Source organism: Sciurus vulgaris (genome assembly GCF_902686455.1).
Source record: "Sciurus vulgaris genome assembly, chromosome: 1".
Classification (NCBI taxonomy): domain Eukaryota; kingdom Metazoa; phylum Chordata; class Mammalia; order Rodentia; family Sciuridae; genus Sciurus; species Sciurus vulgaris.
The window spans coordinates 192906024-192920634 of NC_136461.1; the positions used below are offsets into that span (position 1 = coordinate 192906024).

At 34.3% G+C, this 14611-nt stretch overlaps 1 protein-coding gene across 4 annotated transcripts in view; it reads left to right on the top strand.

Annotated features, from left to right (window-relative positions):
- The window catches only part of MTBP (MDM2 binding protein), a 93039-nt gene that overhangs the window by 47091 nt on the left and 31337 nt on the right, over window positions 1–14611 (top strand). For all 4 annotated transcript variants that reach the window (XM_079140800.1, XM_079140801.1, XM_079140802.1 and 1 more), the window contains 3 exons: window positions 2733–2894; window positions 7436–7553; window positions 12651–12810. In XM_079140800.1, coding sequence (XP_078996926.1) covers window positions 2733–2894; window positions 7436–7553; window positions 12651–12810 — 440 coding nt within the window. The remainder of the gene's footprint in view (window positions 1–2732; window positions 2895–7435; window positions 7554–12650; window positions 12811–14611) is intronic.

Below are 14611 nucleotides of genomic sequence, written 5' to 3' on the forward strand. Positions count from 1 at the left end.
GGTTGAAACTCATTTATCCTCAGAAGTTTGAAGACATTGCTCCATTACAATCTGCTTTTCTGTGTTCTTGTTGAGAAATCATATACTCTTCTTACTCTTTGCAGTGATCTTGTTTGTTTGTTTATTTGTTTTGTTTTGTTTTATTTTTTCTTTTTACCTGCTTCCTGAAAGCTTTATTCTGAATCATGGTGTGTCTCCCATTCTTCACCCCTGTCCCATTTATTAAGCCATGAACCTGATAGGCCATTTCAACAGAAGATTCACATCCTTAAGTCTGAAAATTTTTACTCACTTATCTCTTTAATATTTTCTTCCTCCAAGTTTCTTTTGTTTTTCTCTCTAGAACTCTTATTTGTTATATACTGAATTTTCTGGATAGTATGCTTGATTTTTATAACTGCTTCCATATTATCTTTTTGTTCTGATTTCTGAGGAACATCTTCCATTTCATTTTATAGCTCTTTGTTGGAGGTTAAATATTTTTAGCTCTTATCTGTTTAATTATAGATGTCCTTTCTTGTTCATTGATTGTTCTTTTATCAAACCAAGTACTTGTTTCAGTATCTTCTCTTGTTTCTACAGGAATATTAATTAGCACAGATTTTCTTTTGTTCAATTATTTCTTTGTCCCTATAGAGCTCCTTTTTTTTCTCTTTGTTTGCTTTAAATTTCATACTGGACTTCAGTAATACTTTCTTCCAATCCCAAAGTTGGAACCAATACAGAAAAAGACAAAACATACAAATGGAGATAACTTATAGGTGAAAATGATATGGTACTTTGGAGTTATGGCCAGGAAGACTTTCTCCTACATATATCCAGACTCACCCTTGAATAGCTGTAGGCTAGGCAAATACAGACCAGCCCTGCAAGGGAAGTGTTTTAGTCAGCTTTTGAGTCATTATGATGCAGTGTACCTGACCATGAACAAGGAAAAGGAGGAAAAGTTTATTTTGCCTCACAGTTTCAGAGGTTCAGTCCATAGCCAACTCCATAGCTTTGGACCTGAGGTAAGGCAGAATATCATGGCAGAAGGACATGGCAGATGAAAGTAGTTCAGAACATGACAACAAAGAACCAAAGACAAAATATAAACCAAGGACGAAATATAAACCTCAAAATCATGCCCCCTCCTTCCTGGCCTACCTCCTCCAGCCACATCCTACCTGTTACAGTACTACCCAGTTAATCCATATCATGGACTAATCCATTGATTAGGTTTCAACTCTCATAATATAATCATTTTACCTCTGCAAATACTTGTGTTGTCTCACATATGAACTTCTGGGGGACACCTCATATTCAAACCATAATAGGAAAGTACTTTGCCATACCATAGAGAGCATGAATCCTAAAAACTGGTGAGCTCTAGTGAAAGTCAAAGAGGGAGTATTGACCAAAACATGCCGGGTTCGTGATTATCTCATTGAATGATGGAGGGAGAAGTGAGCTGAAAGTTTTACTGAGTTAAAGTCCTTACATGTATAAACATGGGGCCCGGGAAATGGAGAAAGCCCCTCTCCCCGCAAAAACCTTCCCTCAGATGTCTGTTGATCCTTTTCCATCATGCTTTTTTAAATTGAAAATTTTATTGGCCTCTGTCTATGTAATCTCTGGCAGACTTAATTGGAGAGTGATAGGGTGAAAATTTTATGAATCTTGCCCCTACACCAATATTAGTAGCTGGAGCTCTTTTCTCTGAAGATGTTCAGTTTTTCAAAGGTGAATCCTCTTATCTTTCTAATGGGGTGTTGTAGCTACTAGCAGCAGTGCTGTATAGACTTTATTTATTTTCTCAGTTTTAACCCATTTTGGCACTATCTTTCAGTATGCTTAATGTTCTGTAGTCTGGGACTTAAAAAAAAAAAGCAAGCAGCCACCTGCACTGGAGTAAGCTTGTAATCCCAGCAACTCAGGAGGCTGAGGCAGGAGGATTTCAAGTTCAAAGCTAGCCTCAGCAACTTAGCAAGGCCTTAAGCAACTTAGTGAGACCCTGTTTCAAAATAAAGGGACTGGGGATATTGCTCAGTTGTTAAGCACCTTTGGGTTCATTCCCTGGGGGAACCCAAGGATGCTTACCTGGTACTCCCCCTAAAATCAAAGCAGAGTTACCTGGCTCAGAGGGTTGGAGGAATAGCGGGGTGGTGCTGGGCTCTGACTGCTCTCCATATATCCAGTCCTGCTGCAGGCACACCTCACCACCATCTGCCTCATATTCCTTGGTGGGGCCTCTTTTCAGGAACCCAAGTCACCTCTTCTGCTCTGCTGACCTAGTTACCTTTCCACTGTCATTTTCATCTTCCACGTTTGTTTAGAAGTGTCATTTGTTTCTTTTATTATCCCTTTGTATTCCTTGGTTATGTTTTTAGGTTTGGAAAGGTCAAGAAATAGAAGTGGTCAAGCTCCCATACTTAATCGAAGGTCAACAAGTTTTATTTTCACATAAGTATCAACATAGGCCATTTTTAATGTTCTGTAATATTTCTGAAAACTTTTGTAAACTTGCCTTTATTGTTCTATCAATTTTTGGTGTCACCCATTTACTCTGGTTCTCTTTATCTCACATAACTAGGAATTCTACCATTATCTGCAAATACAATTAAAAAGAAAGGATGATTTATTAGAGAAATTAATTTGACTTTTGAAAACATTTTCCATAAAGGACTAGTACATGGACTCCACAGAGGCTTAGACAAAAGTCATATGGTTAATTATATTGATTTGTCTTACAGAAAGGAGAAAGTTGGCAAAGCAGCCTGAAGCAGTTTCTGCTGATGAACTCAAAAGTCTATTAGTACTCACGAGGGAACGCTTTTTACATCATTTTGATGCTCTTATTCCTAAAACAGTTCTAAGACAGACTGACAAAATTAAAACCTCCAATATGTTAAATGGTAAGTTTTTTGTTATACTTTATTCTTTTTTGCATATAGTGTATATAGTAGCTATTATTTATTATTAAAACTTAAAAGATGTATTGGTCAAGTCAAAATGTATTTTATAAATTTAAATAATGGTATATATTTATACATTTATGTCCATATGACTTAAATATCATAAACTTTTTTGTAACATCTATTGAGCAGAGGGAGAAGATCCTTGCTAGTTTTACTGAACTGCTAGAATTCTGTAACAGGATTTCTGTTAAGCTATATTTTCAGAAAGTGAAGAAAGTAAAATCTATATGTTGAATTTACAGAAATAAAACTACATATGTAACAATGCTTCACATTTTCCATTCACTAAGGCTGGGGTAGTTACAAACTTATTGAAGGAGCACCAAACCACTTCTGTGTTAAACTGAATTGCTGTCTGTTTTCTTGGATTCTGTTGTGATGAATTTGAATAGAATGAAGCTTTTCAATATCCAGAAAGAAAGAGTTTGAAGATGGCCTGACACAGTGTTAAATTTAGAGGACATTTTTGTTTGTATTCTGTGAAAATCATTTTGATTACTTTGGTTAATGAGAAAATGATCACAGAATCAAGTTAGCAATAATGTTTGTTGAGTGCCTTTTCTGTTTGACACCATGAAGGTACACAAAGTGAAAATCCTGAAAATCTGGAATTACAGTTGAATTGGAAAACTAAATATAAAAAACAGCAGATAGTATGATTTTTTAAAAAAAAATACCTTTATAAAAATCTTTATTTATTTTTATGTGGTGCTAAGCAGATTGAGGCCATGCCTCACATGTGCTAGGCAAGTGTTCTACTACTGAGCCACAACCCCAGCCCCCAGTTAGTGCCATGTTGAAGAGCACAGACTCTGTCACGGTTCAAGTCTCAGATTTGTCACTTGTTTGCTGAATATCTTTGGACAAATTATTTAACCTCTATGCCTTTGTTTCCTCATGCTTAACATGGGAATAATAATATAGCTTTTATCTAGAGTCCTGTGCGGATTAAATGAATTGATTCATATAAAACAGAGCACAGTAAGTGCCCAAAGAATGTTAGTGTCATTTGTATTATTGTCATTGTTCCACATCAGTACCAGACTTAAAAAACATCAGCACGGAGTAATCAGAAGAATGCTGGAGACATTATGTTTTCTTGTAAGTGGAGGATGTGTTAAATAAATAAGAGCATGGCTTCACAGATGCAGCCATGGACTTTGGAGCAAGCTGAGTGGTTGAGTGAGCTAGGCAGGGTCCCTGTTGTGTGACTGTAGGCATGTTTCCTGACCTCTTTGAGCTTCATTTTATCTTTAAGTGAGGGATGACACGTTGTTGTGAAGATTAAATTAATTATTTGTGAATTGCTTAAGAAGTTGCCTGGTGTGAACTAAGTGCTGTGTATGTATTGGTTGAGTGAATCAATGTGAATGTAATCATACAACCCTTGTTAGGAGTTCAGGGACTTGATGGAGCTTTCAATCTAGACTGAGGAGAAGGTAGGACTTTCTAAGGAGAAGCAGCAGCATACTAGTCATGGAGGTAAGAAAAGGGAAACTGAGAGAGGTTACCCAAGTATTTTCAAAGATGCTAACTAAGTAAGGTTTGAAAGTTAGGAGATGCAAGAAGTAATTGCTAGGGCTTTTAAAATAAGTTTAGGGCAATGTATCTTAAAGTTACTTGTACAGAGCCAAGCGCTAGGATACAACGCCGAGCTATAGGAGTGCTTGTCCTCAAAAGGAGTCAGATTATGTCACTCCTTTGCTCAGATCTTTTTAATGACTTCCAGTTGCTAGGAATGTATTGCCCTTAGTATGGCCCATAAAATCCTGAAATCATGTCTGGCCTCGTGCTCACTCTAGCCCTCCAGTGTCCCATCCATTTCGTGCCTACCACAGGCTTCTGTTCCTTAGATGTGTTACATTGCCTTCCAGATACACAGGGCCTCTGCCTGCAACATTTTCTCCCAACTTTTCCCTGATTAACTACTACTCATTCTTCAAATATCCATTTAAATGTCATTTTCTCAAAGAAATTTTTCTGGACTTTGCTCAATTCAAGTTGTTTTCTGGTGTTCTCATTTTTCCTTCTAATTATTTTAGCATTATATTTTATTTATGGAATTACTATGAATATTTACCTTCTCTCTGAACTGTTCTCTGAGGGTGAAAAGTGTACTTATTCTCTCTCTAGTATCCCCTGAACCTGACAGAGTGTTGGCCCACAGGTGTAGGAGCTCCCCCAAATACTTGAACAAATGAAAGAAACACTAAAGATTTCTAGAACATGAACTGAAATTTGATAGACTATACATTTGAACATGACTTGTAGTGTTCTCATAGCTTTGATTTGAATGAATCTACATTATATATAGAAACATTATGAATATACATTATATTATAGATAAGACAAACAATCATGTTTCATATTTGACCCATTATTACAACCATACAATTGGGAGTTATTGGAAGTTGGTAGGGTTATTTGATCTGCTTATTATTTTAAAAAACTCTAGCATGTATAACAAGTGGCAGGTTATTAAGTTAAAAAAAATACCTTACTCTAACTATCTTGTTTACTGTTGTCACAAAGTTGTTAATGACTTTCACAGAGCCAAATGCATTGCCTCAACTCATAGTACAATGACTCTCTTCTTTACCTGGGACCACTGGGCCATCTAAAAGCACTGCATAAATGAGTTTGCTAGGTAATTATGTAAGATAATAATTTCATTGTTTCAAACAGCCTGTATTTATAATTCTTGCTTTGTCAAACAGGTTATATTAATTATACTCTAACCTTTTCTCTGCTTTTCATTCACATTTGGGCATATAAGATTATCATGACTTGTATTCATTAACCACATATTGTTATCAGTGGCATTACTTTGTACTCTCTGTGTTTGTGATTTTGTAGGTCAGTTTCCCATATTTTCCTTTTGTATTGATTCTATTTCTGTTTCTCCTATAAAATAAGATACTTTTTTTAAAAAAAAGTCTTATTGGTTTCTCAGAGATCTTTTTTGGTGATTTGTATGATATGGTGTCCTGACTATCACGTAAATAAAATATTGTACTTTATTTTAATGTAAGAATTATATTGAGTTATTCCTCAAAAGACATGACATTTATGGATGTCCACCCATTCTTAAATATTTAACCCCTCGTCCACCCATTCTTAAATATTTAACCTATGTCATTTATATTTATTAGGTTGTATTTTCCAAGTTAATAATTAATTGCATTGTAATATTTAGGGACAATTTAATGACTATTTTTTAAAGATGGCTTGCATTCTTTTATGAACTCAGCATGCAACTCTGCAGAACTGCTATTGATTTTCATTCTTTATACTTTATACTTCCATTAAGAAGTATGTTATTTCATTGTTATGCTCATTACTCTATAAAATAGTATTTCACCATCTTTATTAAGAAATGGAAAGTGGTGTATTTAGATGGTGTTTGTGAGGGCATTTCAATATAAGTGTTGGAAATGTTTTAAACTTCAAGCTTAAATAGTTTAATAAGCAAAAGGAAAAGTATTCAGTTGGTTTCCATTTTCATTCCTTAAAATTTGTTTAAAATTCATATACCAAATCATTATTTTATGACTTCCCCCAAATATCAAATGAATATATCTGTCAGTGTTGGTGGCTAAATACCTAATGTCCAATAAGTTCCATTCAGTTTATTAGAATAATGTGTAGTCGTTAAAGGTGGAAGCAGATAGTTTAAAACCCCCCAGAATAGTACAATTAGTAATTTTGCCAGTGTTAAAATAATTTGGATGAACTAATAATTTCTGATGAGAACAGAAGCTGACCCTCTTGGTTTTCTTTGAGTCTTGATGCAGTTCAGTGCAGCATAGTAGCTGGAAAGGCAAACACACCTTTTACCTACATTTTATAAGTAGGAAAATAGCATTTAATGTTAGTGATTTGAGGATATGTTTGGTAAAGCATCTTATATTAACAGATAAGCAAGAACTATTTCCAAGTAACCTTCACCTGAGAACATCATAAATTACTTATTTTATTATTGTACTTTTGATCTCTTTTTAAAAGATAAGGTATTTTTCAGTCTATTTGTACTAATCCTGAACTTAGTATGAAAATCACTTAGTACATCTAGTGTGTTCTTTACAGAGTTACCTGTAAAGTTTCACTTTGAGCTAATTTCACTAAAATATTAATATTTTGCCTTTATTCCTTAAGCATCCTAATAGTGCTAATTCATTTTCTGAATCCTAGCTCATAACTTTGAATTTTGAGGAGATATTTTATTTTCATCTCCAGCAAACCTCAGCAAACTTCTCTATGGCACTTTCTACAGTTCAGGATAAATGCCCAGTATAAGTACTGTCTAACTAAGCCAGCCTGCCTTTACACATACACAGATTTATGTATGCATTCATATATGCATATGCCTAAAATGTGTGTATTGTGAAATTCATCCATGTTTACAGGTGTGCATGTGTGTAACAAATTTCAATATGGTAATGCTTTTTTAGTACTTACGTGTAACTCTTTCTCTTTAGATGCCTGTCCAGTAGAACCTGATTCTTCAAGTGTAATGGAAGCCAATTGTCTGGAATGGCCAGAAAGGCATGTTCTTCACAATTTAGAAACTTTTGAAAAAGCTAAGCAAAAAATGAGGTAATATTCGAGTTTATAGTAAAGCATGCTCTAGCTTAATATTTTTAAATGAACTTTTTTCTTAATCCTTTAATATTTTTATGACATATAGGTACTTTATAGTTTTATTATAAAAGAACATGTGTGCTGGATGTGGTGGCAAACGCTACCGACGTGTAATCCCAGCGGCTAGGTAGGCTGAGGCAGGAGGGTCCACGAGTTCAAAGCCAGTCTCAGCAGTGTAGTGAGGCCCCAAGCACCTCAGTGAGACCCTGTCTGTAAATAAAATACCAAAAAGACTGGCTCAGTGGTTAAACACCCCTGTGTTCAATCCCTACCAAAAATAAATAAGTAAGTAAGTAAATAAATAAATAAAAGAACACATGCTTTCTATGGGTAGATAGATAATCAGCAGAATAATTTATCAGTTAAAAGGGAAATGCTCTTTCTCTGCCTTCTATTTGAGCATGTTAGGTATTGAGCATTTTGATACATAGCTCTCCAGACCATCTTCTATGAGTACATGAATATGAATACATAAAGAAAATTTAACACAGGAGCATTGAAACAGAAGTAAAATGAATGGAAAATGCAGTAGAACTATTCTCCTCATTTGAGCTGTTCCTTTTTACATTCATTTATATTCACGTAGTGGTACTGACTCCAGGAGGCAGGGAGAGCTCTCATTTGAAGTGCATCTAACACATCTTTCTGCCCCAACTGATTCCCTCCTGAAATCTATTTGCCACAAAAGAGCCAATTTTTCACACAATCACATTCTATCAGTTTTTAATGTAAAATCTTCCAAAAGCTAGCCAATGTATTCAGTAATAAAATCCAAACTCTGTATGATGACCTATTTGGTCCTGTACAACTGAATGTGCTTCACCAATTATCCACCAGATGCACTTTGTAGTCTTAGAGAAAACTGATCTCAAACTTGTGTAGTGAGGAACAAATGTGGATATATTTTGATGGTAAGTTGAAAAATAAAAACTTCCTATGATGGATTGGTTATGGAGAGGAAAAGCATTCAAGATAATCTAGATTTCTAGCTTTAACAACACAGAGTGATATTCTCATATATAAGTTTGGGGAGCTGGATAAGGAGTTGAGGTAAGGAGAGCTTTGGGGAGAAAAAAATCAATTTGATTGATGAATTATCCAGGTGAAAATATTAGGTAGACTGCAGGAGAAATGTGAACTCAGTTTGGAGTTATCATCAGGAGTTTTAAAATACATGATAGTAGATGAAGTCACTTGGTGAGATCATGAGGAGAAAAGAAATAGGGCCTAAGACCATTCCCTGAGGATCTCTGGTGTTTACAGTTTAGGAAAAAGATTGCAGAGAAAGAAGAGTGAGAAAAGAACAGGTTACTCAATTTTTTGCCACCAATTTTAGGTGATGTCTTTTAATTTTTCACTATAAAGACAAAATTAATGTACCAATTTTTCCTCCCTTTTTATCCTCCTATCTCTAAACCTTGTTTATTTTCAGTGAATAATTCTTTTCCCTCTTAAAGCTGTTTTTCTTTCTCTTCTCAAAGCTGTTTTTCTTTCTCCTCTCTGACTTCCCATTCTAACTTGGCCTGACCTTTTTTATCCACACAACTGTTATCCTGAGATTTCTTTTGATCATGTTACTAGATAAGTTCCTTGTTTATTTATTTATTTTTTGGATCTCATATCTTAAAGAGAAGTCTTATGTCAGATCAGTTTCTGTTCCTTAGCAGGTATTTGATTCTGTCCCTATAACCTTTATTAATTTATTTATTTTCTTCAGTGTTTTGAAATTGGTGAGGAGTGTTTTGCTCAAGATTTCTTTTTTAGGTCTCATAAGTTTTCTATCATTTCTTCGGAATATTCTTCCTTCCATTTTCTTTTTGTTCTTTCCCTGAAGTACTTATTTTAATTAACGTTAAATTTGCTGGATCATCTTTTAAGTTCAAATTTGATTCTTCTCTCAATAATCTGTTCCTCTGACTTGGAAGGCTGAGGCGGGAGGATCACAACTTTGAGGCCAGCCTCAGTAACTTAGCAAGACCCTTTCTCAAAATAAAAATAAAAAGGTCTGGGGATATAGCTCAGTGGTAAAATACTCCTGAGTTCAATCTCTAATATCAAAAAAGAAAACTAAGTCTATCCCTCATCTTTTTTGCTGTACCTCCTCATGTATTTCCTTCATTTTTGTTTTCATCTTTTCTGTTAAAATTTTCAATAGTCATATATTAAATATCTAACACTTTTTTTCATGTACTTCTACCCTATTTTTTCAATAGCAACCTGTTCTTCTTATAATAATATTGAGATTTGAAATGAGACTTAAGGATATTTTAATTAGGATTTCCTCTGTTCATTTTAACTGTTCCTTGGATGGTCTCACTTCCCTCTGGTAGTGGTCTCTCTTCTGTAGTTCTTCTCCAGTGTCTTGGTTGTCCACAGCCCAGGGCTACAATGTTGGCCTGTGCTTTTTCTCACTTGTGGTCCCGACCCAGCTGCTCTCTCCTGGATAATGTTGGGGGAGGAGCTGCAATGAGGAGTGGGTGTAGTAGGATCCACCGAAGGGTATACTTTCAGATTAGACAAGCAGCCTTGGCCTTTTACCCAGCACTGAATTGGGGTGGGTGGTCTTTATTCTGTGCCTTAACACTGACACTTGGAGAGGCACCTGGTTCTATTATTTTCAAAGAATTTGTTTGTCGAGATAAAAATCACAAAAGTGAGGTGTAGGGTAGAGGACCACTGTTCTGCACCATTGTTCTGAGAATTTATAGTTCTTAGAATTTGTCACCTTGATTTGTGCCCACTGTCACTCTGTGACCCCAAAGTTATTGTCTAACTGGCTTTCTGGGAAAGGAACACAGATTTTACCTTTTTATAGGTGTCTCCCTAGTTCTTGTGGAAGTACTTGCTGTAGTATTTCCTGTTTTGAAATTCATTGAACTCTTTAGGCCACTGCATTGTCTTTCTTCCTTTTCTTTACCCATTATGAATTTAATTTCTGGTACTTCACCATTGTGATTTCATTTTGTTTGAGTGGAGAGCTTAATGTGTATGTTTAAGCTTCCATTTTGAACTAGAAGTAATTGCGTTATTCAAGGTCCAAATCAAATATCATCTTTCTCCTAAGCCTCCTATGAACCCTGGAACTCTGTATTACATTTCTTCTGTAATCATCTAAGTACTACCTTCCTACTTTTTTCATGAAACTTCTTTTCTTGTAACTTTTCTGCCTCATTCTACATTGATATATTTATCTCCTCCCCTCATTTCTCCTACCTTAAATCAGACCTTTACAGTAAATTACATGTAGTGATTATGGATCTAGAGAGTATAGTGGACTCTTATTATGTTATAATGGTCTTTACAAAATAAATGCTCAAATACTTGTGGACACTTCAAAAGATAGGGAGACACCATCACAGTTTTGATTGGGGCAAAAGTTAAACTGTATTCTCTCAAAATTTGTTTGTGTAAGAACAGATTTAACTAGACAATAAGATAGTGAATGTCCAAAGTCATAAGAATTTGGTTTTAGACATACTGTCACCCGTTGTGTGACTTTGTTGCCTCATCTTTAGGATGAGGATAAAAATCCTAGTTCTGCTTGAAAGTTGTGAAAATTTAACAAGAGAATATATGGGAAAACATAACCTTGTAAGTTTGAAAACATTGAACAGAATAAAGTATTGTCAGAATTGTTATTTATTTATATTTTAACCTAAGACATCTTGGTAGTGTAATTTATCAGAGCTTCTACCCTTTGATATCCTTTTATGCTTGTGTTCTTTATAAAAGCAAACTATGCATTTTCACATTGCATCTAACCTGTAAAATGAGAGTGATATTCATTAAGAAAATTTTGTAAGTCACTGTTTGACAGTAGCTATATAGAAATTGAATTAAACTCATAGTGCAGTTCCTGCCCTTCTGAAGTATGAAGTTCAGAGAAAATATATGAGTGTTTTCTTATTTGACTTTTTTTAGATTTATACTTTCAATTTTAAAATAAAGAGAATAGAGTGGAAGGGGCATTGTCAGTATGTGAGTAATTCTTAATATACAGGCATGTAAGTCTAAAACCATAATGTCATTATTTTAATCATGTAATTATCTGAAAAATGCTTAATGTGAGTAATAACAATAAATTATGAAGGTTGTAAATTAATTTTCTATAAATTAATTTATAGAAAGACTTTATGCTGTAGTGATAGAGCTATGGTAGCCAGTGATTCAGTATTTGATAAAACTTTTAGCATTCTCTGTACCTGAAGTATTTTTCTCTTCCGTTTTTTGTAATTTTCTCTGAACTTTTATTGGTTTATGTTGTGATGGAGTAGAAGTAGTACTTAATTTGGAGTCAGTCTAGTCCTGTCATTTTAAATAGCTGTGGCACCCTGTGTCTGTAATATAACCTATTGTTTATTAGAATCTTTAGCTGAAAAATAGGAATAATGATTGTTTTGGGGCTTGATTTTCACTTTATAAAGAACTTATTTTTAGGTGTTACTTCATTTTAAAATAAGATCTATTCCATCTTTTTCAAGGGAATTTGTTATTGTATGTAAAGTGGTTTGAAAAGTGTAAAGTCCTGCACATATTTCAGATGTAATAATGATCGTGTATATTTATAATGTCATAATCGTGGCTAGAGGAGACCTTGGAAGAAAATTCCAATTACTGTCTCGTTTCATGGTTGTGCTTTAAGTAATCTTTCAAGTTCATAGAAAATTGGAACTTTTAGTTCCTGCCCTTAGAAATTTATAATTTTATGGAGTTTTGGAATTTACAAGAGTTTGGAGTTAAATTTTATAGAATTAGTAACTTCACACTACCTAATAATGAGTATACCATCTTTTATAAATAACATAATTATGTTTATTTAAGTAGTAGAATTTTTGACATGGTAACTGCAAGTTTCAATGTAACCTACAGATACTTTTAAAAATATAGTTTAAAATGAAATGATTTACAGATATTTTACTTTGTGGTCTTCCCTAAAAGTGTGATTCTTAGTTTTCTTAGTGTATTTTTCCAGTTTCTGCTCATATCACCTTTTCCTGACTGTGGTGAATATGAATGTACCTTTAATAAACCTATGTAAAATTATTTTTCCAGAACTGGTTCATTACCTCGTTCATCTGAACAGTTGCTGGGCCACAAGGAGGGTTTGCGGGATTCAGTCACATCATTGGATGCTAAAGAATTGCTGAAATACTTCACTTCAGATGGATTGCCAGTGGGAGATCTTCAGCCTTTACAGATTCAAAAGGGGCAAGTTATAAACTTACACTCTCTAATTAATTTTCAAAAATCAGTTTTAAATAACATTGCCTTGCATTTCCTTAAATAATTGATGCCCTATCCTACTTAAGTGAAATTCACAAGTACACGTCCAGCATTTTTCATTTCACTTTAATCCTCCTCACCTTTTTACCTGACTGAAATGTCCTACAGTTTTGCGGTATTGACTACAAGGGAAACAGGAATAATAAAAGCAACCTCCAAGTAGTCTCTATATAAATCAGTAGCTTCTGGTTTGTATAGAAAGGACAGTATATTTTAAGAAAAATTTAGAATTTGACTCACAAATTTTTTTTTTTAATTCTTTTTTCTGTGGTATTCCCTAGTTTGGATTTTGCTACTATTTGGTATGATCCTAGTCAGTCATGCCTATCATAGCAAAAAAGTCTGACCTTTCCACTGAACAGAATGAGAGTGTAATAAAAATGCTTTTGAAGCTGGAAATACCTGTAAACCCAGCTACTTAGGAAACTGAGGCAGGAGGATTGAAAGTTTGAGGCCAGCCTCAGCAATTGAGTGAGACCCTGTCTCAAAATAAACTTTAAAAGAAAGAGCTGGAGAAACAGCTCAGTGGGAGAATGCTTGCCTAACATAGACATGGCCTTGTATTTAACCGCCAGCCCCTGCCCTCTCCCCCACCAAAAAAAAAAAGAAAAAAAAAAAAAAAAAGAAAAAAACTTTTGAAACTATAACTTTACTATGTAAGAACTCAGGGTCTACATGAAAAATTTACAACTAATTTAACTTCTAAGACAACTTCTACAAAGTTACTAGTTAACAAATGCTGGATGTTTATTTGTGACACCAATCACCTGTGAAGATTGAATGATTTGCTGAGTACCCTGATTTCTTTTTAGTTTTTAATCCATTGTTTCGAGAAACTTCCAAAGCACCTTAAAGATTGTGTAGCACTTTTACATGGTTTGAGTGCTCACTTGAGCAGCACATATACTAAAATTGGAATGATACAGAGAAGATTAGCATGACCTCTGTACACAAAACTTGTTTTGAATTATACTGTGATAAATATTTATTTTAAAGTAAATTTTGGAAAGGATTTATTTGAAGATAGGTACATCTCAAAAATATTGTAGAACATTATTGCCTTTTGTGCATGTTCACTAGAGAGAGAGAGAGAGAAAGAGGAAAAATGCTCATGGTCTTAATGACTTAATGATCTCTATGTTAACAATTGTATGATTTTGGAGCAATTTTCCTTTTCTTGTAGCTTTCAGAGGTTGATAACTGGAAAAGTAGAGAAGGACACAGATTTTTATCTATTTAGTTAGTTGATTGCTGTCCTTTCAAATCTTTAAGCATGAACTGACAGTCAGATGAATTTTTCAAAAATTAATTACTTATTTATATAGGTTGTACTCTTTTTGACTAGAATGTCTTTCTAGGCACAAAGCAAGGAGGATATAGTTAATTCTTTCTGTAATTTACAGATGATTTCCTTAGAAAAATTTGCTAAGATTATTCTATGTTAAGGAAGAACTGGTAATTATCAGATGTGTCTTCTATTAACATGAAAAGTGAAGGATGAGCTTTCCTAACAACAAATCAGGAACCTACCTGCTCTTATTAAATGTCTGCCTATGCAAGAAGTCATCCGACATGCTGAATAGAATGTGGGCATGACTCTTCTATGTGTACCAAGAAAAGAAAAAACATTGACAAAGCACATATTTATTAAAATGTTTCTTTAAAAAATAAATTGTGAGTGAAATGAATCAAAGTGTGCTGAGAAGTAGTTGACAACATGGTAAAGAAGT